The sequence below is a fragment of the Ochotona curzoniae genome, unplaced genomic scaffold (genome assembly GCF_017591425.1).
Source record: "Ochotona curzoniae isolate NIBS_2020 unplaced genomic scaffold, NIBS_Ocur_1.0 scaffold_4505, whole genome shotgun sequence".
NCBI lineage: Eukaryota > Metazoa > Chordata > Mammalia > Lagomorpha > Ochotonidae > Ochotona > Ochotona curzoniae.
The window spans coordinates 23,200,039-23,226,569 of record NW_024467118.1 but is presented as its reverse complement, the minus strand read 5'-3'; the positions used below and the strand labels follow the sequence as shown (position 1 = coordinate 23,226,569).

Below are 26,531 nucleotides of genomic sequence, written 5' to 3'. Positions count from 1 at the left end.
GGTGTGCAGGCTCCACAAACTCTCCGGCAGTCAAGGTGCAGGAAGCCCTTGGATAGGCAGATTCATGGAGCAAAGCCCCAGGGATTAGACAAAGAAAAGAATTCAGGTCCAGGTTAATGAGGCATCTTGTCCATCTAGCATTCTGTGGCACTGGGGTTGAGCTCCTGGTGCCTCTAAATAGGAGTTGTATAATCACTGGTCAATGTTTGCTCTTATTCCTCATCTGTACAACAGGTTCAATAACAAGAGTAAGATAGCTCACAAAGTTGGGATGGCAGATTAAAGGAGAGATAAGTGCTTGTACGAGGTGTTTGAGGCATACAAAATCAATCTGCATGTTGTCATTGTCACACCGCCATCATTGTTTCCTGGATGTTAACTGGGGTCAGCACCAAGTTCAGGGTCAACCAGCATGAGTCAGTGTGGCCTCTCTGGGAACTTGGGACTGCACCCTGGGTTTCGGGCCACCCAGACTGCTCTGCTGTCTTCCAGGCAGGGTGGGCAGAGGGAGCACAGGGCACAGGATCCTCAGCAACACTGGTGATTGGCAGATACGCCTTCTCGGCATGAGAGCCTGGAAGTTCAGAGGACATGGAGACGTTTTGGTGACAACAAAGATACTTGTGAGACAGGATGTGGTGCTGCTGATGGCGAGCTACTTGATGTAGATGTTTGTAAGATGCCAGAGGCCTGTGGTGAAAACAGCTGAGGGGCCAAAACACCTCGCCTGTCTCCTTGTGTGGCTCTTTGTTCCTGAGGTCTCGCTGCTAGGGAAGCAGCCCAAACTGATAACACGGCTCTCAGCCACAGATCAACCTGGCTGCTTCAAGAGAGCCACCTGTAGAAATGTGAGCACTCAGCTGCCGCTCAAAAGGCCATGTTGGGAGGCGCTGCATCAAAGTTCAAAAATGCTGGCAAGTGAAACTGGTCTGGGTTTGAATCTGGGCTGCTTCCTCACTGTGTCACTCTGGACCAGCTACCCCAAGTTCTCACCTGTGCAGGAGAGACTGTTTCTACCTCATCTGGTGGCTCTGGAGATTTAATGAGATAATGCTTATAAAACTCTCAGCCCCAGATCCAGCATGGGGTGAATGCATACCAAGGACTAGGAATGTAGGCTTTGGGGTGGATGGTTTTCTGATGGATAGGGAAAGGAGAGTACAGGCATACAGAAAGAGAGAGGAACAAGAGATATGGAAAAGAGGGTCAGGATGCTAAGAGCTGATTTTGGAAGACAGGCCCTTAGTGACTATCCAAAAACAAAAAAAAAAAAAAAAGAAAAAATCAAAGAACGAACAAGAATGGAGGGGGCAGGGACTGAAGGGCAGAAACTCGACTGTTTTCTGCCAAGGTTTCCTCCATCTGGCCTTGGCTTTGATCCTGGCTTTTGCTTCCAAATGGCAGCTTCCGAGCCCAGTGATGAAATCCAGGGTAGGCACACAGACCTCTCTGAATCACTCTACTTTAATGGAGCTGGGGAAGGTACTTAAAACATATCTATGTTATTCTTCTGCATGACAGAGTACCTCTGCAATGACTGGGCGAGACAGGTCAACCAGGTGAGTCCACAGTGGCCACAGGCTACCATAATCCTACTGCTTTTTGGCTGACAGCTCATGCAGAGTGGAAAAAATCCTGGCTGATTCAGATCAAGCTAAACATAGTTGAAACCTCACATAGAATCCTGGCCCTCCCTAATCAGCTTCTGCTCCCGGGCCAGGAGGGCCCAACACACTAGAATTGGCAGGCGCGTCAACACTAATCATTGCTAACGGTACAGTGTGCAGAGGTTAGAGTAACTCAGGTAAGTGTCAGGGTCTAACAAAAGAAAAAAAAAAAAAGAAAAGAAAAAAGCAATGGAATGTTGCCTTGCCAGAGCTTGGCTGGGGAGCAGACAGCCCTGTGGACGGGCTGGCAGAGGGAGAATACAGGAGATGCAGGAGCGTGAAGCTGCCCCAGGGATGCCAAGTGTAGAAAACAGAAGACCCTGGGTTAACCACATCATTGCTTTCCTTTATACCTTCAGAATGGCCGCCCTGAATCCACTCCTGGGGAATTACACATTTTAATCAACAAAAAAGCCACAGCAAAACTGCAGTTCTCAGAGGGATTTTCACAGGCTCTCTCCTCTGATGTGCCTTTCAAACACAGGGCTTTCTGACTCCAAGTGAAATCCTGTGCCTATCAGAATGTAGGACACACACAACAGCCAGATCAAAGGGCGCTTTTGACATGACAAAAGAAAATGGCTTGACCCCAAGAATAGCTGCTTTTATCTGAAGGCATGTGTTAGGATCAATTTCATGTGTTCAGTACACACACACACACATGCACACCCACACACACTCCTAAAGAAAGGAAAATCATGAAGCATTCCTTACAAATTTTGTTAAACTACTTCTCTGGGCCATTTCTAACATGGCCCTGAGGGGACTCTGTCTGCCTCTGTTAGTAAGAGCAGCACATTCAGCTTGCACAGGTGACGTGGCAGACATGGGAGCACCTCCAGACAGCACATCTCCACAAAGTTCAAGGGGCACTCTGGTTCTTGTGTGTCCAGCCCCACAGCACATTTAGCATACTCCTGCAGCCCGCCCAGGGTTGTTGCTGCCTCATCCCTGAGTCCAGCAGCCGATGTCCACAGTTTCTCAGCAGGTACTGCTGGGATGGCTGTGTGTCTTTGCTCTCTCCTGCAATGGACTCTAGACTCCTACCATTCATTTAACTCTGAGCTTGGTGTGCAGCCCAGTGTGAGATTGGGAGGAAATAGAGAATGCCCGTCCTCCGTGGGAGAGAATAGTTCAGCTTAGGCCTGCCTGTGCTTTAAGGTTTTGGACTTCATTTTGTCTTTTAGATCTGTATGTATCAACACCCAAAAGCAGTTTTTCTGGAATACAATCTGCTTTGAATTTGAAAGCTGCTTTTGATGCTTTTTATTTAATAAGGCACAGGCACAGGACTGCATTCATTACTCAGAGTTGAACTTATTTTGCACTTGATGTAAGGAAAAAGCTGGATTGCCTGTTCAAGGTAATTGCAGAAAGGGAAATGATCCCAATCTATGGAAAGGATTTACTGAAGGAATACAAAACTTCTGAGGTCAGCCTGCTAAACCACTCAGTCCCTGACTGACACTTGCCTAGATCTGCCACGTTCCAAAGCAAAGAAGCAATTATTTAAAAGTGGTGAAAATCCTACCAGCAGTCTAAACCCCTTCAGGGCAGGTATATTTTAAATTATTCTTCTCTCAGACAGAAAGTCACTCGCAGATGATGGAGGGCCCAAGCATCACCTTCTGCCCTGGGTCTCTTCCTGGCAACTTTTCATTCTCTCTCTCACTCAAAGGTTAATGCAGTTAGGAATATTGCCAACTACTTTTCTGGGGGACTATTTCTCTCATTTTGTTTCACAGTTTAAAAATCTGCCATATGCATGAGATGAATGCCGTTAGAATTAATGTGGAACACTGGGACCTATTCTCTTTGAAAATATTTGTTTCTCTTCTGTAAGTTTACTTTTAAATCCACTTGATATAAAAAAAAAGGATATGACTAAATCCAAAATGTACATTCTTTCTTTTTACTCTATGCAAAGTCTAAAATATGTGAATAAAATTTTTATAAAATTCTTATCAGCTAACTATTCTTCAGTCTTAACAACAGAAACATTTCAGACAATTAAAAATGGAGACCCACATAAATCTTTAATTGAATCCTCTGACCATCTTCTCTTTCCACATTATAAACTGTTCCAATGCTTCCTATTTGTTCCAGGAGACACTCACATGCTAACAAGAAAGTGCCTGGTATTAAAATATCCCTACTTATGCCTGAATGCAGCAAAGAGAGTTGGCTTTGCAGGAGAATAAAACCAATGTGAGTGAGAAATACAGACCCTTGCAAAACCACAGACATCATTTGCCCTTGAGATGGAACACCAGGCAAGCCTTCATGCCACAGTGTCTGTAGGCTTGTAACAGTGGGGCATCCACAGAAGCCTGCAAAGACTGTGGGAGCTGGGGAAGGGCACTCCTCAAAGTGGCTGGGATACCTGCACAGCCTCCTGCGACTCACTGTGCCAGCTGGTCAATCCACACAGCAGAGGTGACGAAGGCCTTTGCCATCAGCGACCACGAGTTGTGCAGATTTGTAAACACGTACCTGCAGTCCCCACGCTGAAGCACCCTGAGCGCTCTTGGTGAATCCTTCCAAGCTTCGTCACTGTGCCATCATGTGCTTATGACCACGAGAGATCAATCTGAAACTAAGTATTTCCAAGTCTCCCCATTCATGCATATCTTCGCCTCATATTTAAAATTTTGCATAAAAAGGTGGAAGGTGAGACTTTATATAAAGGATATTTAAAGGATAGGAAGGACCAATTGGTTTTGTAAAGCGTTCTTCAGAAATCTGTCTTTACTGGGGTGAAGCCATCTTTCTTTTTAATAAAAAGATGTATTTATTTGAGAGGTACAGGGAATGAGACAGAGAGAAAGATCTTCCATCTACTGGGTCATTCCCCAAATGGCCGCAACATCTGTGGCTGCATCTGACTGAAGCCAGGAGCCAGGCACTCCATCAGGGCGGCAGGGACTCAAGTATCATCTTCTGCTGCTTTCCAGGCAAATTAATAGGGAACTGGATAGGAAATAGAGTCTAGAGTCGCTAGGACTCAAATAAGCACTCTAATATGGGATGCAATTGTTTAAAGCAATTGCTTAGCCTGTTATGCCAAGACACCTGCCTCAAAATCATGTTTCTTTATTGTGAGCATACAGAAGGTACTCAATAAAGCTTGTTACAGCAAGAAATGACTATAGATATCTTGGCTCCTCTTTCGCTATAAGAGATAAAATCTGTAAGTAGTGTTATTTTTGCCCATGGCATTTGGGTAATAAGACAAAGTTCAGTATTAGACTTAATTTCACATACCGTAAGAATGGGACATGGAAATGCAGAAATTTAAAGAATTCTAGAAATTTCAAGTATGCCCATCAATTTCCAGATAGAGCATGCTTGACTAGGAAAATGGATAGGAATGTTTGTGAACGAATATCAGATTTAAAAAATGTCCATGTAAGCCACATAAGTTTAAATTAACATCAAGAAAATACAATTACTCATCAACAAGCATAGGCACTAAGAGACGATGATGCTCTTTATCCTGGTCCTCTCGCTCCCATCTGTGCAGAGCTGCTTGTAGTGTCCTCACTCGGCCTTCTGAGGCTGGGATGCAGAGCATCCCTTAGATGGCACACACAGGGAGGCAATGCGGCCTACCATTTCCTCTCCTCAGCTGGGCTCTGGCAAGGTCCCAGCTATGCCCGTGTACAGCTGGTCTGGAGGTGGGACACTTGCAGGACTGGCAGCAGCAACTGGAAGGCATCCTGGATGTACGTGGTGCTGTTGCAGCCCTGGGGACAGGGAGACAAGAAACCGCAGGGTTATTTTCCAAGTTCAGGCTTGCCAGGCTCTCCCACCTGACAATACTCCCTGGTAAATCCTGCAGTATTGGATCTACTGTGCTTGAAATGTTGGTATTTCAAGTGAATGCCAATCCAGCCTTTTGGATGGCATGTGGCCAAGTCTCCATCTATACTAACAGAGAAACACACTCCAAAGAGGCCAGCCATTCCCATGGAGTTGGAGGTAGATCCGTGTGTGCATATTTGTGACCCAGTATGTCAGTGTTACCTCCCCTTTCCCCAGATCAGCTCTACTGCACTGAACTGAAACAAAAAGCACAGCAGGAAGGCAGGCAGATCATCCTCACCTACAGACAAATGAACAAGGATAGCACACACAAAGCTAACTGGATTCTTGTGCAATGATTCATGGAAACTCCTTGAACACTGTCACCTCCCGCCCCCCTTGGCCTGTTAGTTTCTTGGTTTACATATTTGCTCCTAGTCAGATTCTGCAGTGAACTCACAAACACTATTGGGAACCTACTTAAATGTTAGGCAACCTGAGGCTGCTGTTGTAGATTAGCAAGCTAATCCTTCACCTGAGGCACCACCATTCTGTATGGATGCTGGTTTGTGCCCTGGCTGTTCTACTTCCAATTCAGTTCCCTGCTTATGCTGCGGGAAGGCAGTGAGGGATGGCCCAAAGCCAGGGGACCCTGTGCCCACATGGGAGACCCAGAAAAAAGCTTCTGGTTCTTGGCTTTAGATCTGCTCAGCTCTGGCCACTGTGGCCATTTGGGGAGTGAGCCAGTGGATGGAAGACCACTCTGCCTTTTCAACTAAAACAGAAAACCACTTCCCATGGGAAAAATAAAGAAACATATGCTTATCTTTGTTATGACTAACAAGGTAAATTCAGCTGCTTTTGCCTCCTGGGTGGTTGGGGACAAATTTCTCAGGTATAATCTAACCGCTGGGTCTGTCCCTGCAGAACCAGCTACTAGAGTTACTGTCTTCTGGTCAACTCCACACCAGTGTGGTTCCATCCTAAACAATCATCCTTGGTGTCACCACTTTGCTATTTTTGTAGCTTGGTAATTGTTCTTAACAGGAAGGCACAATTCCCAAAAACATCACTATAAATATATCAGTATCCAACCTGAGGTTTAGACTCTGTCCCTGACAGCCACTTCAAAAAGCAAGAAACTGCCATATTTACATTCTCATGGTCAACTTGGCTTATTGATGTCTTGTGGCAGGAGCTGGGTGCTTTAGGTGGGATGTCGATATGCCAATTTCTTAGTGTGATCCCTCATGGGAGATGCTAACTCCAGCTCAAACACCAGAGTGTGACAAATGAATGAGAAGCATATCTTCCCAAGCCTTGTTCTTCTGTCTTATATAGTTCTTTGTGGCACAGCTGCAGCTGTACTGAGGCAGTGTCCTACCTGTGCGAGGGATGCTGCCGCATCCTTGGTGAGTGGTCACAGGACCCTAGTCACTATCACTGAGCAAGCAAGCATGACACTTCCCACGTGCCCTGGCTGCTAGCCTGCAGCATAGGCCCAGCCAAACCAAGGGTTTCCTTACCCACTGTGCCACGCCCTGCTTTCCGAAAATCACGACTGAGCAGCAGCACTGCCTCATTATGGTGGACTCTCACAGTACTAAAGGTCAGACTTAGAGGTGGATATCTGCTTCCACAGAAAGGCAATGGCAACCCAACTAATGTGCAAGCTTCAGAATTCCTGAAAATTAGGCCCTGTTGCCTCACTGGTAGGTTTACAGCTGGTTGAGCTGCACAAATGTGCTTAAAAAGAAAACAGAATGTTGGCGATGGGCTTTAGAATGGAAATAACACAGAAAGCCTGTCAGAAAGGCAGAGAAAAAGTAGTGCGAACACCTGCTTTGATTCTAGGTGCCTTTACTCATTCTCTCTCTCTCTCTCTCTCTGGGAGCCACTTACCTCCAACAAGACACTATTGATCATGGGGTTCAGGACCTCCGCCTTCTTGTCACTCTGTGGGTCAATAGGAGGAAATCGACAGATTAGATGCACATTCGCCAAGGCATCCACTTTGGAGTAAATACATCGACCGAGGAGGTGTGGCAAGCTTACTGGAGACCAAGCATCCCACCTGGCGTGTCACCCACGTCATCTCACTAAGGCAGAGACTGTGACAACTCCAACTTGAAGATGAAAAAGCAGTGAAGAGGAACACCAAGTGACTTGCGAAAGGTCACACTGCTAGGAGCTCAGACTCAGACCTGATAGTGGAGGGAGGTGAGTGATGCTGAATTTTACCAAGTAAACACAGTTGGACTCTTAAATTCTTAAAATGTTAATATTTTATCATGATAGTTTCGCAATTTTATTTTTAAAAGTATTGTGTTAAAAACGTCACTAGCTTTCTGCTTTTTATTCTTCCTTTTTTTGGACCCTTTCAAATTTTGCAAGTGAGCTAAGCCCTTCACTCTCTCACCCTAGTCCCTACCCTGGTCCGGTATTAGTATTAGTTTTCTTTCCTTCTTCTTCTTTTAAATATACACTTGGGTTCTTGGTTACAGAGCATCCTCCAGATGAACAGCAACGTTAAAACATTCTTTCTTTGCCCGGTGCGGTAGTCTAGCAGCTGAAGTCCTTGCCTTGCAAGCGCCAGGATCCCATATGGGTGCTGGTTCTAATCCCGGCAGCCCCTCTTCCCATCCAGATCCCTGCTTGTGGCCTGGGAAGTCAGTCAAGGATGGCCCCAAGCCTGGGATCCTGAACCCATGTGGGAGACATGGAAAAAACTCTGGGCTCCTGGCTTCGGATCAGCTCAGCTCTGGCTGTTGCAGCTGTATGGCGAGTGAATCAGCGGACAGAAGATCTTTCCTCTTCTCTGTACATCTGACTTTCCAATAAAAATAAAACAAATCTTTTCTTAAAACAAAAAACTTCTTACTGTTTTGTTTTTCTACTCTAAGTTTGAGGTAGGATCCCATGATTTGTATATTTAAAAAATATATTTGTGGGCATGGCATGGGAGCACAGTGATTAAGATCCTCTCCTTGAACACACTGGGATCCCATATGGGCACTGGTTCTAATCCCGGCAGCCCCGCTTCCCATCCAGCTCCCTGCTTGTGGCCTGGGAAAGCAGTCAAGGACGGCCCAAAGCCTTGAGACCCTGCACTTGCGTGGGAGACCAGGAAGGCTCCTCGTTTCTGGCTTCGGATTGGCTCAGCTCCAGCTGTTGCAGCCACTTGGGGAATGAGCCATCGGATGGAAGATCTTCTTCTCTGTCTCTCCTCCTCTCTGTATATCCATCTTTCCAATAAAAATAAATAAATCTTTATTTGTGCAGCAGAAGAGGGAAGGGGAGAGAAAACACTCCCACTCCTATCTGCTGGCTTCTTTCCCAAATGCCTGCAACCTGGCCAGGGCCAGGCTGGGCTAAAGCTGGAACTGAATTAAGATTGCCCACGTGGGTGGCAGAAATCAAATTACCTCAGCCATCATCTGCTGCCTCCCAGGGTCTATTTTAGCAGGAAGCTGGAGCTAGAAACTAGAGCTGGGTATCAAATCCAGGTTCTTCATGCTGCGGACAGCTTAACCAGCATCCCAGTGGCGTGCTAGGCTCAATGCTCACCTCTGAAACATTCTTACATTTGCAAACTAGGCCTGTAGAGCCAGAGTCTGACGAAACAGGAAGCAAAGGGCCTGGCATAAAGCAGCTGGTCGAGAAGTGGGAGCTGGTATCAGCATCGTTATCCTTGTCTCTGCTATTGGGCTATCAATCAAACATCTCTCTACGTACAGTGTGGACCCTATTCTTGGACAATGACCCATTTAAGGGCCTGGGGACAAAAGGGTAATTTTAACAGATCAGTTCCCCTGTTATACCTAGAAGAGTCTGTGGTAAAAAAAAAAAAAAAAAAGAAAAAAGCATTTACATTAAACATATCATTCCAGAACAGCCCACTGTCATTGACATGACTCTGCTGGGGGTAGTGAGGGGAAAAGAAGAGGGGGTGGAGTGCTGTTGTACTGGTGAAACCATAATGGAGTCTTGGGGAAAAGCTCTTTTAAAAACACAGTCATTTTAATAAGTAACAGGAAAATCCACAATGGTATTTGCTTTCATGTTTATTTGATTATCAATAAACCCCTAGAATATAATCAAAATGCAGGCAATAAAATGATATTGGTTTTCAGAATCAATGAGATGTGTAGCAATTTAAATAGAGTCTGGAGAACGATACACACTCATTAACTTCAAGCTATGAGTAATGACTGTTTCTGAGAACAGAAAAGAGGCCTTGATGTCAATATTTTACCAGAGGACAAGATCAGCACAAGATCTCCTGTGTACCACTGCTGGCAGATGGCATTGCAGGCTTTGTCTTTTACCAGGTAATGTGTGTGTTCCTGATGTTCTGCATGCAAGAGGACTTCAACAAGTCCGTGCAGGGTAAATACTGGGTGTGGTGGTTACAGCTCGGTTTGAGATGCCGGCATCCCACACTAGGCGGGTGTAAGTCCGGTCTACACTGCTTCTAATCCAGCTTCTTGATACTGCAGGACTAGGGTCCTTGTCATCTGCACATGAAGAGACCTGAACTGAGTTCTGGGCTCTTGGCTCCTGGTGGCCCAGATGTGGCTTCTGTAGGCATTCTGGGGAGTGAACCAACAGAGGGAAGGTCTCTCTGTCTTTTAAACAAAACAAACAAAAAGGTTGATGGAGAAATGGAATTTCAAAAGGCATTTTTCTTTTGGTACAAAAATTATTTTGGAATCTACTCATGGCTTTTTTCTAGCATGCCTTTTTCCATGAGCCTTCTGAAGTCTCCCTGTCAAGTGCGCACCCAGTTGCTGAAGTCCCGCTGCATAAAAAGCGGACCTTGGATCAGGAGACTCACCCTTCTGCCACCTCCTGAGACTCCATCAGAACCACAGAGTCCCAATCTTCCTTCCAGCCCTAGCTGCCCCAATGGAGATGCTTGAGTCAGACACTTTGCTGACATTAAGTGATGAGAAGAACTTTGACTTGACAATTGCCTTTTTAACAACAAAGACAACAGAACTCACAGAGGTTCAAATACTCACATGCTATCCTGTATGTCTGAGATGGCAGACTCGAGCTGGGACCCATCAGAGGACAGCCCCACACTGCTGGTCATGAGAGAGAGGGCCCCTGGCCTGACCTTGGCACTCATCACGGTATTGGAGCTGTCAGGAATGGTGCTGCATCCTGTACTTTTCCATGCTACCCCCGCTGTCCCCACCTTCCTTAAACCAGGCGACACAGGGACCAAGATTGTAATCTTACCCCAACAGTGGTTAAGGAATTGGTAAACTTCTTTGATAAAGAGGCCACTTCTTTGCACATTGCAGTAGTTAACCTGAAATGAGATGGAAAAAAGAGGTTTGCAGTGATGTACAATGTTTTACTGTTTGCACTCAGTATTTCATGACAAAGAACAGGATGCAGTGAGCAGGTGTGCTACAGAAACGTGCACTCCCACTGCTCTCCTCAACAACATTCCAGGATTCAGCCAGTGCAATCTAAACCTGAGCCTCTCTCCAGCCTTTAGGAAAAGAGAGTCACCTGACTCACCTGACATCTCTTCAGAAGTACATGCAGAGGAATACGAGGCTTGAGCTCAGCGTTGACAGCGGGTGCAAAGCCTTGACAGGTGGCTGGTCCCTAGTCTTTTGGTCATTGTAAAATAATAATAAACATTTGCCAAGGCCCTACGTTATATACTTCTGTATGCTTATTTAATCCTCATAAAGACCTTACAAGTTCTATTACTGCACTCATTTTACATAAACAAAGAAACTTTAAGGAAGTTATTAACTAGCCTGCTTTGGACACGCAGTAATAAATTGTAGAGGTAGGATTAAACTCTGATATCTCTTAATATTTTGATCATATTTTTATTAGATGTCTCAAAGATCCTGGAGAATATTTTTTAAGATACCTCAAAATTCCAAGTTTACTTTAGTTAACCCATATCTAGGACTTTACTCCAAGAAAATATGCAACATGAACATGAATATTAAACCAAAACAATGTCATCCAAAATTACAATGATGACAGAAATGAAGAGCAAATCTAATTTCCTAACAATGTGAGTATTCTTTCTCATAATGTTAATTTTATGTGACTTCTATGAATAGTGACTAAAATGCTCTTATAAAACAACAACCCATTAGGAACATTATATGTTAAAAGATCTAGTGAGGTCAGCAGAGGTAGGTTTTACCAAACACATGCCCTATCTAACTCCTTTGTACAGATCTAAATTCACTCAACCACCCACAACTTGTCTGTGGAAAGGATTAACAGCCAGACCGGAGACAGCACGGAGTCACTCTGCACCTAGGGCAGGTGAGTGGAATAGAACTTACAATACAGAGACACAAGGGCTTGCTGCAGCTTGGTAATCCTGGCATCATCAGGGCTAGGAACCAGAGAGGAGCTAAAGGGAGGGTCCTGTCAGTCCTGGGGAACTTTTGAACTCGAGCCCTTCCCTTCCAAACCAGTACTGCAAAGATGAAATAGTACTGAAATGTTGTCCTCAAAATTTTGTTTTTCCTACTTTGTCCTTTTTTCCTCATTTTCTACACTGATGTAAATACATATTCCTTATAGGAATAGTGGGAAGTATGTATTTCTTATAACTTCTTCGATTTTTACATGTTTAGATAAAAATCTAGACAAGACGAAGTGTTACAAAATGAAGTAAATGTCCCCAGACAAACATATTGATACTGACCTTTTGGAAGATCTTTCAACTAAAAATCTGCTCCCCAGCCCACAATGCCAATGCAGAGGTAAGCAGACTGGTTAGCTGGTAAAGGGAACATTAGTACCAGGAAGCGCATATGTCCCCATATATTTTCAGGGTGCTTTTTTTGGTTCACACACAAACATTTTTATTTCATTAAACAAGCTAACAAAATAGCTACCATTCATTGAAGACATGATACGTAAGTTACACTAGCACACACACCATCCTCTGTGAACCGGCCTGCATTAGAGACCTTCTATCTACCCCTGAGGTCAGAGCATGTCTGCGTGGTCAAAGTCCTTAGGTACAGGGCAGTTTGCTGGGCCATGCTTGCCAAGCTAGCTGAGAAGTTACAGCCTAGCATTGAAATGATAATTATGCTCCAAGTTCTCTACTTCTAAGATTTCAATCTACTAAAATAAACATTTCTTAGCTCTAAATGATTCAGTGTCTCTTCCCTTAAATTTCTTCATAAATAATTCCTAGGATGTCTTCTTAACTGCTTTTTTGTTAACATAATGCATTTCTTAAGGGAGCCTGCATTGCTTAAGGTGACTAAAGAACAAATGAATGAGTTACCTGGAAACCTGAACTGCTATTTGTTGAGGGTATATATGCATGTGTAATAGCTGAGTGACACGCATACATACATACATATATATCTGTATATATCTGAATTGGAAAAATAGAAATTCAAATGATAAAGGAAGAGTTACTTTATCAGAACTTTGGCTTGCTCCTGAGCTGATTTTTCTTCTTCTTGTCCATGAAGAATTAATTCTGCTACTTTATGAAGCTGCTCAATGCAGCGTGCAGTAACTTCTGCCAGACTTTCAATGGATAACATGTATACTTCCTGGAATAAATAAGTACAAGTAAGAAATCATTTGCTGAACCAACGCTATTTTTTTTTTAAAGCTTTGTGACATACAAAAAATGATACAAGACTCCTAAACAACCATCAATCATGATAGGAAAAGGTTTCCCTGGAGGTGATTGGTGCACTTCAGATTTCCCTAAGTGGAATGCTGCCATGAAATGAAGTGCTCCTGGGTTCACAGGGGTAGAGCAAGACCACTTTCAAGTACTTAAGCCATCACTTCCAAGTACTTAAGCCATGCACCTGAATATGAGTGCATATTAGCAGGAAGCTGGAATTGAGAATGAAATCCAGAACTCAAACCCAGGAACTCCAACTTAGGACTTGGGTATCTAAGAGATATTTTAGAAAACTACTAGGCCAAAGACCTGCCCTTTACACTCCTTTTCTGAACATTGACAAGATTTAAATTATGCACATAGAAATTTATTGAACTATAAACTACTAGTACAGCAATGATTTTTTTTAAAAGAAAGTTTTCATCATTTACTCCATTAGCTATGAGACATAAAGACATTTTATATGAACACATTTACATATAACAGTTTTACTGAAAAGGTCAGTTGACCATGGTGTTAAAGATTTTTTCTTCTTGAAATTATAATGGTAAGACTATGGAGGAAAGCAAACAAACAAACAAAACAAAACAAAACAAAAAATCTATGCAAAGCCAGGACTGCTACTGGCACAGAGAAATTTTATGTTTATTTGATTCCTATGTATATTCTATAATGTTGCACAGGATACAAATGGAAAAGAAAACACTATCTTCTCACTTAGATAAACGGGACAATCTAGAACAGACTCACCTCTATGTTTTTGGTTCTCTTCTCTTCCTGTTTGTCCTGAGAGCTTCCAGGATTATCCTCCTTGTCTTCCTTCTTCATTTCCTGCTCTGACTCTTGGGCCACATCTACTGACACCATGGTCTGTTCCTCCTCCACCCAGTCATGAGCTTTCTTCATGGCCTACAGAGGTGCCCAATCAAAAATGTACTTACTATGCAAATAGGCAGCCCAATGGATTCCTACCCCACTAGACTTAAGCCGCTCTTTGTGTCTAGAGTGGGTCCTGTATGTTTAAAAAGGAATGGGGGTTAGTGTGGGGGTTCTGGCACAACACACGAAGCTGTTGTGTGGGACACCAACATACCTTACAAGAGTGCTGGCCCCAACTCTGTGCATCTCTGCTTCCAATCCAGCCTTCTGCTCACACGTCCTTGGATGGTAACCTAAGCACCTAAGCACTTGGGTTCTGCCACTCAATGGGAGACTGGGATGGAGTTCCAGCCTCCTGGCTTCTCTACCCTGGCCCAGCTCTGGCTGTTACAGGCATTTGGAGAGTGAAACAGTAAGTGGAAGATTTTCTTCTCTCTCTCCCTCTCATTCTGCCTTTCAAGTAGATGAAAATAAACATTTTTAAGAAGTGAAGGGGCCTTCCTTTATCTTCTTAAAAGATAGCCATATCATTGTTTTCTGGTAAACAAATAAAGTATGAAAGGGGACAGAAGAGAAAAAAATGTCTGGTGAGAACACAGCAGAGGCTGCAGATGCCAAAACATTATTGGCTAGTGGTGTGATGAAGTGGGAAAAACTTCCACTTGCAATGCTGATATCCCATATGGTGCCAGTTCATTTCCTGGCTATTCCACTTCCAATTCAGCTCCCTGCTCATGGCCTTGGAAAAACAACAAAAGGTGGCCCAAGCACTTGGTCACCTGAAACTCACATGGGAGACCCAGTGGATACTGGCTCCTGGCTTTGGCCTGGTCCAATGTCAGCGACTGTGGAGATCTGGGCAGTAAACTAGTGAATGGAAAACAAATCATACCCTCTGTCTGTTTCTCCCTCTCTCTGTGTAGCTCTTTCAACACAAATAAATAAATCTTTAACAATCTAATTTACTTGAGGGTCTGGTACAATGAATGGCCTAGTGGCTAAATCCTCACCTTGCATGTGTTGGGATCCCATATAGGTGCCAGTTCATGTCTTGGCTGTTCCACTTCCCATCCAGCTCCCTGCTTGAGACCTGGGAAAGCAGCAGAGAATGGTCCAAAGCCTTGAGACCCTGCACCCGTGTGGGAGACCCAGAAGAAGCTGCTTGGCTTTGGATCAGGTCAGCTCTAGCTGTTGTAGCCACCTGGGGAGAGAACTAGCGGATGGAAGATCTTTCTGTATCTCTTTCTCTCTGTAAATCTCTCTGTAAATCTTTCTTTTTTTTTTTAAAGATTTATTTTATTTTCATTACAAAGTCAGATATACAGAGAAAAGGAGAGACAGAAAGGAAGATCTTCTGTCCGATGATTCATTCCCCAAGTGACCACAACGGCCAGTGCCGTGCCAATCTGAAGCCAGGAGCCAGGAACCTCTTCCAGGTCTGCCACAAGGATGCAGGATCCCAAGGCATTGGGCCGTCCTCAACTGCTTCCCAGGCCACAAGTAGAGAGCTGGATGGGAAGTAGAGCTGCCGGGGTTAGAACCGGTGACCATATGGGAAACTGGCACGTTCAAGGCGAGGACTTCAGCCACTAGACCATGGCGCTGGGCCCAAATCTGCCTTTCAGTAAAAGTTAATAAATTAAAAAAAAAAACACACACACAATGCAACTCAAAAAACTGGTTTACTTATGCGGCAGAGAGACAGCCTCTTACAGCGCTCTCAGGTGCTACCTCATTCCCTGAAATGCTAACGACAGAGGGTTGGCAGGCTGACACTGGGAATTCAGGTCTCCCAGGTGGGCGCCAGGGGACCCAACTGCTTGAGTCATCACTGGCTTTCCCCCAGGGTACCCATTAGCAGGAAGCAGGAATTGGAAACTGAGCAAGGGCTTGAATCTAGGTCCTCTGCTATGCAACATGGGTATCCCAAGTGATGTCTCAATTGCTAAGCCAAATGCCTGCTCTAGCACTTCTAAAGAAGCACTTAAAAATGGTACTGGGATAACAAAAGCAATGGTCACACTGGAAGATCTGTAGTATATTTCTCACTTTTCATGATCCACTATCAAAGAATAACAACCCTTTTTTTCTACACAGGTTGGAAATTTAGCCAAGGCCATGGCTAAAGCAATTTCATCTGATGGGCCCCAGGAAGCTCATACTGTTTTATAAGCCTAATCACATAGTAAGCTGGGGAGATGAGATGGCTCTGCTCTTCTGGCCTCACAGAAGTCTTTTAACATCACAGAGGTGAGAGGAAAGCTCTGGAAAGACCTGCAGCTGCTCTGTGGTGGGGTTAAAACACTGATTTTATTAGCTTATGTATTTGAGAGGCAAAGGGACAGAGAAAGAGCACAGTCCCATTCACTGGTTTAGTCCCCAAACACCGGCAGTGGCCAGAGCTGGGTGCTCCAACCGGGTTTCCCTCATGGGTGGCAGGAACCCAATCACTTGTGCCATCACTGATGCCTCCCAGGGTCTGTGCTGGCAAGAAGGTGGCATCCTGGCATTTCCCACTGAGGGACAGGGCGAACTTAACCAACAGGCTGGTCACCTGCCCTGTGACTGAGTTTAACTCTACATGAGCGCTGTTTAAGCAATCCGTGGCCTTGCAAGTCATAGCTAAGTTAAAGCAGCAGAAACCATTATGCCTATCTGCTGCTATTTTTTTTCTAAATGTAGAAGAAGCAGGTTTGTCCAATTTTATCACAGCTGTTTAAGCTGTTGGCCCAAGTAATGGTATCTTCCGGGGTTACACTGCCATGCTTTCTCCCCTTAAAGTATGGGCATCAAACTTTAACACATCAGAGTATAGAATGCCAAGCTATTGCCAAACAGATTTGGGGAAGAGAAAAACCAACACAACAGTCCCTTTAGGAACTAACATTTATCCTGACCAGGTAAACAAGCCCATGCAACCTTGGGGTCCCACTGCCCACCCCCTCCATAAGCAGTGGTGGCAGGTGCTGCAGGGAGATGAATGAGATAATTTCCCACTGTGTTCAAGTCATTGACATGCCAGAATCAGTAATTACTTCCATTGGAAAGCGTGAATTGGGATGGGGGCAGTTCAAACTAGGCAGGGCTATACCACCTGTGGGCCTCATGGTGAGCTGACTGTTCCGACTGGTGCAAGTAAAAATTAGAGTGGGTTGAGGGGTGTTTAGGCTTAGCCACAGCATTAGCTGGCAGAGCTAATTCTGTCAAGTCAAATGCCAAAACCACCTGGAGACTGCATAATCTGGGAGTGGGTATGGCCTAGTTGGGAAATAGTGGGCACCTCCCTCAGGGTTACCACCCTCACTGGACAGCACGAAAACCAGGATAGGGGCAGGGGTGGCTACACAGAAAGGCACCTGCCAGTAGGTGTATGGGCTGGATAATAGGTTGGTTGGGTTGAACTAGACTTCAATGTCCGTTGATGTGTGCAAGAGCTAAATGGGATGTGGGACAGACTGGACAAGCCTGCGGTACATACTGGCAAGCATGGGAACCAGGGTAGGGGGCAGAACTGGTAGGGGTTTGGGGGAGTCGCCCCAACTAGGCTGCAACTCCAACTGGTTTGCGTGAGGACCAAGTATGAAGTGGGTAGAATCGAGCTGGACTACAATACTCGTTGGTTCACGAGGAAGATGGGGCTGGAAATCGAACGGACCCAGCAGTTGCAATGACCAGCATGTGCATAAACTGATTGGTGTGACAAATGGTGTTGGAGTCTGTACTAGCACACTCACGCAAGAATCAGATCTGAGATCATCTCAGATGATGTTTCTTTGGACATCTCTCCAACTGAACTGCTGATCTTGGAACCCCAACCATCAAGAGACTGTCAGCCAGTGGACTCTGAATAGGTTTCATTGTGGATGGGACGGTAAGATTGGCAGTAATCCAGAACTGCTGAACTATCAAAACTGTTTGAGTAGGACCCTTGGAGTGTGCCTTATGTCGGGGATCGGGGATGGGTGGGAGGTTGGGTGGGGCTTTTCCCTTTGTTACTCCCCTAACCCCAGATACAGGGCAAAATGATTATATTAGTGTGGAAACAATGATATTACCCACTTTCACCCTGTAGCCCTTGGCCCTTTGTACCCTAATCAACTAAGATTATTAAAATTAAAAAAAAATTAAATTAAAAAAAGAGATAAGGAAATTATTCATCCCACCACCTCACTGTCTCATTCTGCCTTTTCCTTGTCCATGTTGATAAGTGAGGGTCTAGGTGCACCAGTGTTCCAGAAAGGAACGAGGGCAAAGGGAGATGGGGGTGGGAGCGGGGAGGGAGGAATGGGAAAATGCCACAGGGTTTTCAGTAGTTAATGGTCGGTGGCTTCTCAAGTAATGAAACACTGCGTGTGATTAGCAGGGGCTAGTAGACCTGGGATGTTCTTAAGACACAGCAGAGGCACTGCAGGTGGCAGAGGTCATGGGGTCCAGCCAGCTAGCTGGTGGGCCTCATGTTGCCTGGCCCTGGAGCTACTCCTTAGTGGGGGAGCGGCTGCAACAGGAACACACATACCCTGCAGTGTTTCCCCATCCTCCTCTTTCCTGGTCTTGAAGCTGTTCACTGCTCTGCTGCCTGACCTGCAGTGGGTAAGAGGCTCAAGTACACCAGGTAATTAACTGCAAAGCAACACAAATGTGTGCCTCAGGTCCCGGGTGAGCATGTTCTCCCACCTCATGGCATCACAATGCCCCCTGAATGTTAATAACCAACCCCAAACTTCCTTCCCTTCACTGTGCACATGGGGTTCAGCTTTTCTATTTCAGGTGGCTCTGCGGGATTTTACAATGGGACCCTTGAACATGGCATGCAGGCACATGTGCACAAATGTGCACGCACACTCTCTCAGAACTGCATGTGCTCACCTTATTGAGTTTGTCAGGTGTGGCTGCCACGTGTAATTCAAAAAGGAGCTCTGTGAGCATTCTGGCAAATTCTTCTCCCTTTTCTTCTGCACCTAGAAATGGAGCATATGGGACATCAGAAGGGAGATCCATGTTCACTCTCCAGCCATGAGCAGACAAGGGATGCTCCTGTCCTTGACTGTGACCATGGCAGGGAGGCAGCAGGCCTGGCTGCTGGCTGCTTGCTGCTGGCTGCTGGCAGCTCAAATGGGTCAGTCCCAGAGAAGGTTACAGGTGAGGAGGGTAAAGGTTACAGGTACAAGAGGATGAGGGAAGGGCAGGAAATGCCTTTTTTGGACTGGTTCTAAGCAATAAGTGGTTGACAGTGATTTGTTAAGAGAACGGTTGAATGAACAAATGATTGAAGAAATACCTGGGGTGTACCAGATCCTTCAGGTGGGGAGCAGTTCAGCACAACTCCCAACGTTCTGGGGGAGCCCTAGTGTGAATGAGCAGGAGGCATCTCTGAGACATACATCCCCCTACCTTCTTCCCTTCACAATGGGAGCTGTCCCAGGGCACACCGGCTCTGCCGCTCCTGAACAGAACAGTAGGAATCTCATTCACTGCTATTAACAAGAATATTTGTGGGAAATCCACGAATGAATAAAGGACCCAACAAACTACAATGAATTTATTGTGTGAGAAATATTCTCCCAAACACAGTTTACCACAAAACAAAAATCAGTTTAGTGTTATTTGGTGGACATCTCTGATCATGTTTCTCTCATGTCTGTGAGGCAGTCCAATTTTTTTTTCCTGAGATTTATTCATCTTTTTAAAAGATTTATTTTTATTGGAAAGTCAGATATACAGAGAAGAAAAGAGACAGAGAGGAAGACCTTCTGTCTGCTGATTCACTTGCCAGAGCTCAGCTGATGTGAAGCCAGGAACCTGTAGCCTCCTCTTTCTGGTCTCCCACATGGGTACATTGTCTCAAGGCTTTGGGCCATCCTCGACTGCTTTCCTAGGCTACAAGCAGGGAGCTGGATGGGAAGCAGGGGCGCCAGGATTAGAATTGGCACCCATATGGGATACTAGCACATGCAAGGCGAGGATTTTAGCTGCCAGGCTACAGTGCCAGGCTGATTTATTCATTTATTTTTATTGGAAAGACATTTTTATAGAAAGAAGGAGAGTCAGAAAGAAAAGATCATCCATCCACTGGTTCACTCCCCAATGGCTACAATGCCTGGAGTGGAGCTGACCCAGATCTGAGGCAATCTGAAGCCAGCATCCAGGAGCTCCCTCCTGATCTCCTACGTGGGTACAGGGTCCCAATCCTTTGGGCCATCCTCTACTGTTTTCCCAGGTCACAAGCAGAGAGCTGGATGGGAAGTGGAGCAGCCAAGACACAAACTAGCACCTGTACCGAATCCTGAGGAAGGACTAGCCAATTGAGCCATCATGCCAGGCCCTGATACAGTCCCATTTTTAAGGTTTCACACAGGTAAATGCTAGAGAACAGAATCCACAATGGGCATACTGCCAGGTTTGGAGAGGGTGCAAGCATCTTGCATCTGCCCAATGACAAAGTCACAATAGCCTTCGCTTATGCCAGATGTGAGGGCAGCAGCTTCCTAGGGGACTAAGCTGAGTGAGGAATATACTGGCTCATTCATGCTGCTTTCACACAACAGACAAATGGTCAAGCAGCCATTCCCGCTGCTACAGCTGGGCCAGCCTGTTGGTCTCTGCTCAAAACATGTGGTTTAGATCAGTTGATTCCAGCTTGTGAGCCATGTATTCTTAGGAATGCAATCAATAATAATTTTTAAAAAGCAGATTTATAAAACATCTGTACCACATGATAAATTTCTTAGAGAAATATAAACCAAAGAGGAGAGATGAAGCACCTTGAATTTAGGAATCTTCACTTGAAGATGCTGTGTGCTGAAACCAAATTACGCCTTTGCCTGCAGTGTGGACATCCCATGTGAACACTGGCTAGAGACCTGGTGCCTCTACTTCTGACAGCTCTCTGCTCCTGCATCTGAGAGAGCAGGGTGGGTGTGTGGGCTGCTGCCATCTACACGTGAGATATGATTAGAGTTCTAGCTTCTGGTGTTAGCCTGGCCCAGACCTGTCTGTTGTGGTCATCTGTAATAAACCAGCTATAGAAGATCTCTGTCTCTCCATCTCTCTGTAGTTATGCCTTTCAATTAAATAAACAAATAAATACATACATACATAAAAACTTTAACCTCTAAGTGTCGGTAGGGATTTGGGGGGAGTAGGTCATGAGAGCGGATCCGTGTGTTTATCAAAAAGTGTGTCCACCCTGTGAGGACATAGCCACAGAGTCAAATTCATGAGTAAGAAAGCAACAATCTAGACAAGACACAGTATCTGCTGGAACTTTGATTTTGTACTTCTCAGCCTCCAGAGCTGTGAGGAATGAGTTTCTGCGGTTTGTAAGTCAGACAGTGTCTGGTAGTTCATTATGGCAGATGAATGGACTAGAATGCGAGGGAAGGTGAGAAGGAGACATGGGAGTGATGACCTGGGAGAGGACAGCAATGAGCCACAAGGCCACAGGAAGAGCCCATGGGTGGCAGCACAGTGAGAGCCAAGTGCAGCAGGCAGCATGGCTGGCCACAGCCAGGAAGCCAGTGAGGCTGCTGCAGAGCCCCACGAGCCGGGCTGTGCATCTCTCGGCAGTGATGAATTTGCAAGAAGCCGATCATTTTAATACAAAGAAGTTGAGGGGCTTCTCTGGTACCTAATTCAGTTCTCAACGGTGTGTCAGGAGGGCTTTCTGAAGGAGGTGATATCTGAATACAGCCTTCATGAAAAAGAATGCACTTGCCACTAGAGACAGTGTCTTGGATCCAACCACAGGGGTCTTGGGCCCAACCTTGCTAGGTGGGCAAGAGAGGCAGTGACACAGCTGAGCAGTACCTGTGGGCCTCATCCCCCAGCTCGCTGGCTCTTCTCACTCTGAGTGAGGCAGTGGTTTGGTCAGGAGTCTTGGAGCCACACTTGGGAGGTACGGGTTTTGTTCCAGCTCCTGCACCAAGGGCCCTGTGCAGGAGGGGGAGGGCATCTACACACCTAATTCTCCCACAGCTTCCACTTCCTCCTTTGCAAATGAAGACAAGAAGCCCTGCCCATGTCCTCTCCAAGAGTGGCTGGAAGGACCAAGGCCCTGCCTATGCATGGCCTAAGGAAGGCTTCAAACACAGAGGTGCCTTGGACACGAAGGATTCATGCTCACACCACCTTCAGACATGGACACTAGGCCCTTGGGAAACTCTGGCTTTGAAATATGCATGAATTCTACAAAGCACACTGCAGCCACTTTTAGGAAACAAAATCCCATGGAAAGTGGAAGTAGATAAAAAAAACCCCAGATGCCAGAAGGTTGCAACAAAGAACACCTGTGACTACCATGCCTGGTCTGTTCTCCCCCAAGACTATCACAAGAGGAAATGGCCTTTATAAAAAATCTCTTCGTCATCGTGATAAATCAAGTTAGAGATACTGGGCAGTGTGATAAAATTGCACTCTGCTGGCAAGACAAACATGCAAATCATTAGAAAACATGAAGGAGCTCAATATTAGACTTATCTAAAAATGGCAGTTGATTACATTTTCTGAGATTACCCAATAAATTATTTAGTTGCTTAAGAGCCTTTTGGGAATATAAGTGCTTATAAGAAAGAAGTTGGAAAAAAGTGTTGTGGTTTCTCCCAGAATTTTCTCCTGGCTTCTATTCTCCACTGGGAAGATTTGTCCTGCAGGCTGTTGGGAAATCCCCCGGCCTGCCTGGAGTGGTAACAACGCATCCTAATTGGATTGATCCAATGGCAATGCCTCTATTTTGTCCTCCCAGTTCTTCATTAGGTGTCCAATTGATATCTATTTATTAAATTAAGTTAATGAAAAATTAATAGTGCTTTGATGATCTAGAGATACTCTTTGGGAAAATGGATATATGATGGGAGATAACAAGATTTTGCCACTCAAGCAGAGATGAATTTATCATTTCTTCAAGCATGCTGTTCTGCACTTGCACTTCCGTGTAGCAGACTCCAAAACCTCAATTTACAGCAGGTCTACACTGAGGCTGGGCCACATCAAAGGAGTAACATTTTCTTGTTAACAGAATGGCAGCAAATTTCTTCTCCAAGGAACAGCACCACCTGAGGATACAACATTGTTGAAAGAAGCACTCACAGCAGTATGCTCCCTGATGCTAGGAACAATGAGGATGTTTGTTTATCCTTTCTGAGTGACACCTCCCGCCCCCCCCCCCCAGCAGGGCCAAGCGCCATCAGAGGCATCAGGAGCCCTGAGCACTGCAGTGCAACTGGGTTAAGTTGCCATCCCACACAAGTGCCTGTTCCAGTCACAGCTGCTCTGCTCTTAATTTGGTGCAGCTCCCTACTGATGCCTGCAAGGAAGCAGCAGAAGATGGCTCCTACCACCTATGTAGGAGACTCTGGATGGAGTTCCAGGCTCCTGGTTTCAGCACAGCATGGCCCTGGCCATGACAGCTATGTGGAGACCAAACCAGTGAACAGAGGATCTCTATCTATTCATCTCTTTCTCCCCACCACCCACATTTCAGATCCACATGCAAAACCGAGAGGAACAACCTGCTCCTCTGGGCTCTAAGTCTGGGAAAGGAGCCTCTGACAGTCCATCCTGGGCTGAGTCTACAAGGCCAAATGCCTCGTTGGCTGGCAGTCCAGTGCTGTTTCTTCATCAGAGATCAAGAGACAAGGCTGTCACCTGTGTGACTGTTGTAGAAACATACGAAATGTTAAAAACACTACTCCCACCCTTGGTGACTCTCTCTTGGACCTTGGCCTACACAGGCCCTGAGTGTTTAGATATGGCCTGAGTGTTTCTTAGGGCTTCATGCATTGGAACTGAATCCCTGTAAACAATAAAGAGTGTAGGAATCTAAGGAAATCACTTTGGATGGTGATTATATTTACATAACGTCAATAGTGGAATCCTAGTGGCTTGACTGAAGGAGGGTGAGACCAGATAGGTGAGAGCACATGTGTATGTGCACCCAGACACACACCATCTCTTGCCATATGATGCCCTGTGCTGCCCTGGGAAAAGTGTGCCATCTACCTTAATTCCAATGCTTCAGTGTAATCATTCTTGTATTTTGATGCAAATAACATGTCCTTAGGCTGACAACTGCTGAGTGTACTCACTGATTTTGCCCTGGGCGTGGTGTCAGAGCTTTGATAGAAGGGCAGCAATGCACTGTCACTCTACACTGACATGTAACAGCTGCAATTCTACTGCAACTTCACTGGCTTCCTGGCACTGAGTCAGCCCTTCAGCAGGCCAAGCAGGGCAATCCCTATTCTGTACAGAATCTAACTGACCTCACCACAGCCATCCCGGGGTTGATTGTTGGGGAAGATCCTTAGTTTCCGAAAGGCCATTCAGCATGAAAGTAGTCCCAGCGTTTGCAATGGGACCTCTCCCATGGCCCTGGCCTTGTATCTGGCTGCCCGGGCTGCAGTGTAAAGTCCACTAAACAACTGCCACGTGGTGCTTGGCTATAACATTGGTGAGAAACCACTCTCCCTGTGCACAGTGAGGGCTTCATTCTGCTTTGCGTCAAGTCTGGAAACTTGGCAAAATGAGGTTTACTGAGTTCACAGATTTGGAGGCTGCAAGTCCAAGCGTGCAGAGCTCCACTGAATTCAGTGCAGTCTCTGTGAGGGCCTCATAGCTGCATCACAGGAAAGAGAATGGGCCACCATCCACTCTCCTGAGCTGCAGCCACTCTGAGGGCCCCAGCTTTCATCCCTTCTGAGCAGGACTCCTGATGATCTAATTACTTGACATGAGGCCCCACCTTTTAAAGGAACCGCCATTTCAGTAACACCACTCTGGGAGGCCACAGCCACTCGTGAACAGAAGGAATCAGTGAGCGTATTCAACTATCAGGAAATTCCCCTGACCCTGCTAAGGATGCCTTCCTTTTCAGAAAATAGGTCCTGCAGTCTCTTTGGTTTTAAGACTACAGGGCTGGAGGATCAGGGGAAAGTGTACTTGGGTCATCTCAGTGATAACCACACTGGAAAGTCATGCTCTGGTGCCTGGATGGGAAAATGGGGATCATTTCAGTCAGTACTGTTTAGGTGGGTGTGGACGACTTTCCAAGATACTCTGACTCTGACTCTAGGAGAAAATTACGCCACTATATCCCTTGCAAGGCTTGCCTACCATCAATATCCATGACTCCAAACAACTCCATGTAGAGTAAGAACCGGAAGCTGCAGCACACTGTGGTCACAAGAGCACACTGTGTACAGCGTGCTTGTTCATCCAACCACACACATGGATTGCAAGTCTGAGATGTGCCTGGATGGCAGAGAAACAATAACAGTGCCTGCCCAGTGAGAGAGGGTCATAAATCAGCCTGAATTGCTGCCTGTCATACAGCAGGTACACAGGGGTTCTGCAGGCCTGGAGCACCTGAATTCAGTTAACTCCAGCCTGTCCAAAGAGCCATGTCTCCTGCTAGCAGTCCTCCCTGACGGGAGCTCCAGCAGATGCTTTTGGCCGACTTGTAATTGGCCTTTACCTGGTTCTTCTGGAGCCTCTTCGTTCTCTAAGTCTTTGGCTGCAAAAATGTCTTTAATGCAAATGAGGTCATTTTTCAGTACTTCCAGCTTCTCTCCATCCAGTGATGCTAAAAATGATTGAACCTGAAAAAAAAATAGGTCAACACAATTGTCATCTTTTCTTCCTGTGAATGACACTGACATACAGCTGTGCATGGTTTTCCCAGAACTGACTGAGGTGACCTATAGCTTGGGAGGGGATGCTGGGCTGGATGCTGGCTTTACTGCTTACCAACTGTTCAGCTTGGGGTGAGCTCCCAGAGCTCTGGGGTGTCAGAATACAGCCATAGGAAAACTGGGACAGTGGAGGCCTGTGGGACCCTGTTGAGAAGAGGCTCCAGGAAAGAGAAGGTGGAAGGCCTCTCACCCACAGTGTGCTCTTGTACCCAGTGAGTCCTTGGATGTGCTTCCGTGCTCTCCTTGACGATAGGTGGACATCTGTGCTCTGTCTAGTCAATCAAGGACGGACAATATTATCTATTCCCTGTTTCAATAACTCTGCCTAAGTCGCCTTGTTAGCTTCTTTGTTGTCTCTGTGTTCTTAGACATGATCTAATTCTGATTTATGTATGAACCATTGTTTCATGAAATGTATAAAAACTGAGACCCTGGAAATAAACTTTATCAGTTGCCAAAAGAGAGTACTGTGCCCCCATTTCTTCAGGTCGCATCTCCATTTTAGGAACCTGCAAGGTAAACTTGCACGGGGCCTCCGTCTTCTCATTCTTTTACAGCAAGACCCACATGTCCTTGCATTTCTTTGTATGGTAAACGAGATCATGAATATGGAGCCCACTGCACATAGTGGATGCTAAGGAAATGGCAGTGGCAGCTCTTCTGTCACGGCAGCTAAGACGCACTGGGCTCCTCACCTATTAATTATGTGACCTTGAGTAACACATTTAATATCTCTGCCTCAGCATCTTTATCTGTAAAGTGGAAACTAACTGTATCTATCTTACAGGGGCACTCGAAGAATTAAATGAAATAATGTGTTTAAAACACTTGTAGCAGTAC

The 26,531-nt window shown here is 45.6% G+C and overlaps 1 protein-coding gene across 3 annotated transcripts in view; it reads right to left on the bottom strand.

Moving 5' to 3' along the window:
- Positions 1 to 4,746: 4,746 nt before the first annotated feature.
- FAM114A1 (family with sequence similarity 114 member A1) overlaps positions 4,747 to 26,531 on the bottom strand; it is a 56,773-nt gene continuing 34,988 nt past the window's right edge. For 2 of the 3 annotated variants that reach the window (XM_040966470.1, XM_040966472.1), the window contains 7 exons: positions 25,475 to 25,598; positions 18,871 to 18,962; positions 13,876 to 14,034; positions 12,903 to 13,042; positions 10,719 to 10,791; positions 7,374 to 7,427; positions 4,747 to 5,413 (listed from right to left, as the gene is read on the bottom strand). In XM_040966470.1, the coding sequence (XP_040822404.1) occupies positions 5,318 to 5,413; positions 7,374 to 7,427; positions 10,719 to 10,791; positions 12,903 to 13,042; positions 13,876 to 14,034; positions 18,871 to 18,962; positions 25,475 to 25,598 (738 nt within the window). In that variant the 3' untranslated portion in view covers positions 4,747 to 5,317. The remainder of the gene's footprint in view (positions 5,414 to 7,373; positions 7,428 to 10,718; positions 10,792 to 12,902; positions 13,043 to 13,875; positions 14,035 to 18,870; positions 18,963 to 25,474; positions 25,599 to 26,531) is intronic. The other variant, XM_040966471.1, reaches the window with a different exon arrangement.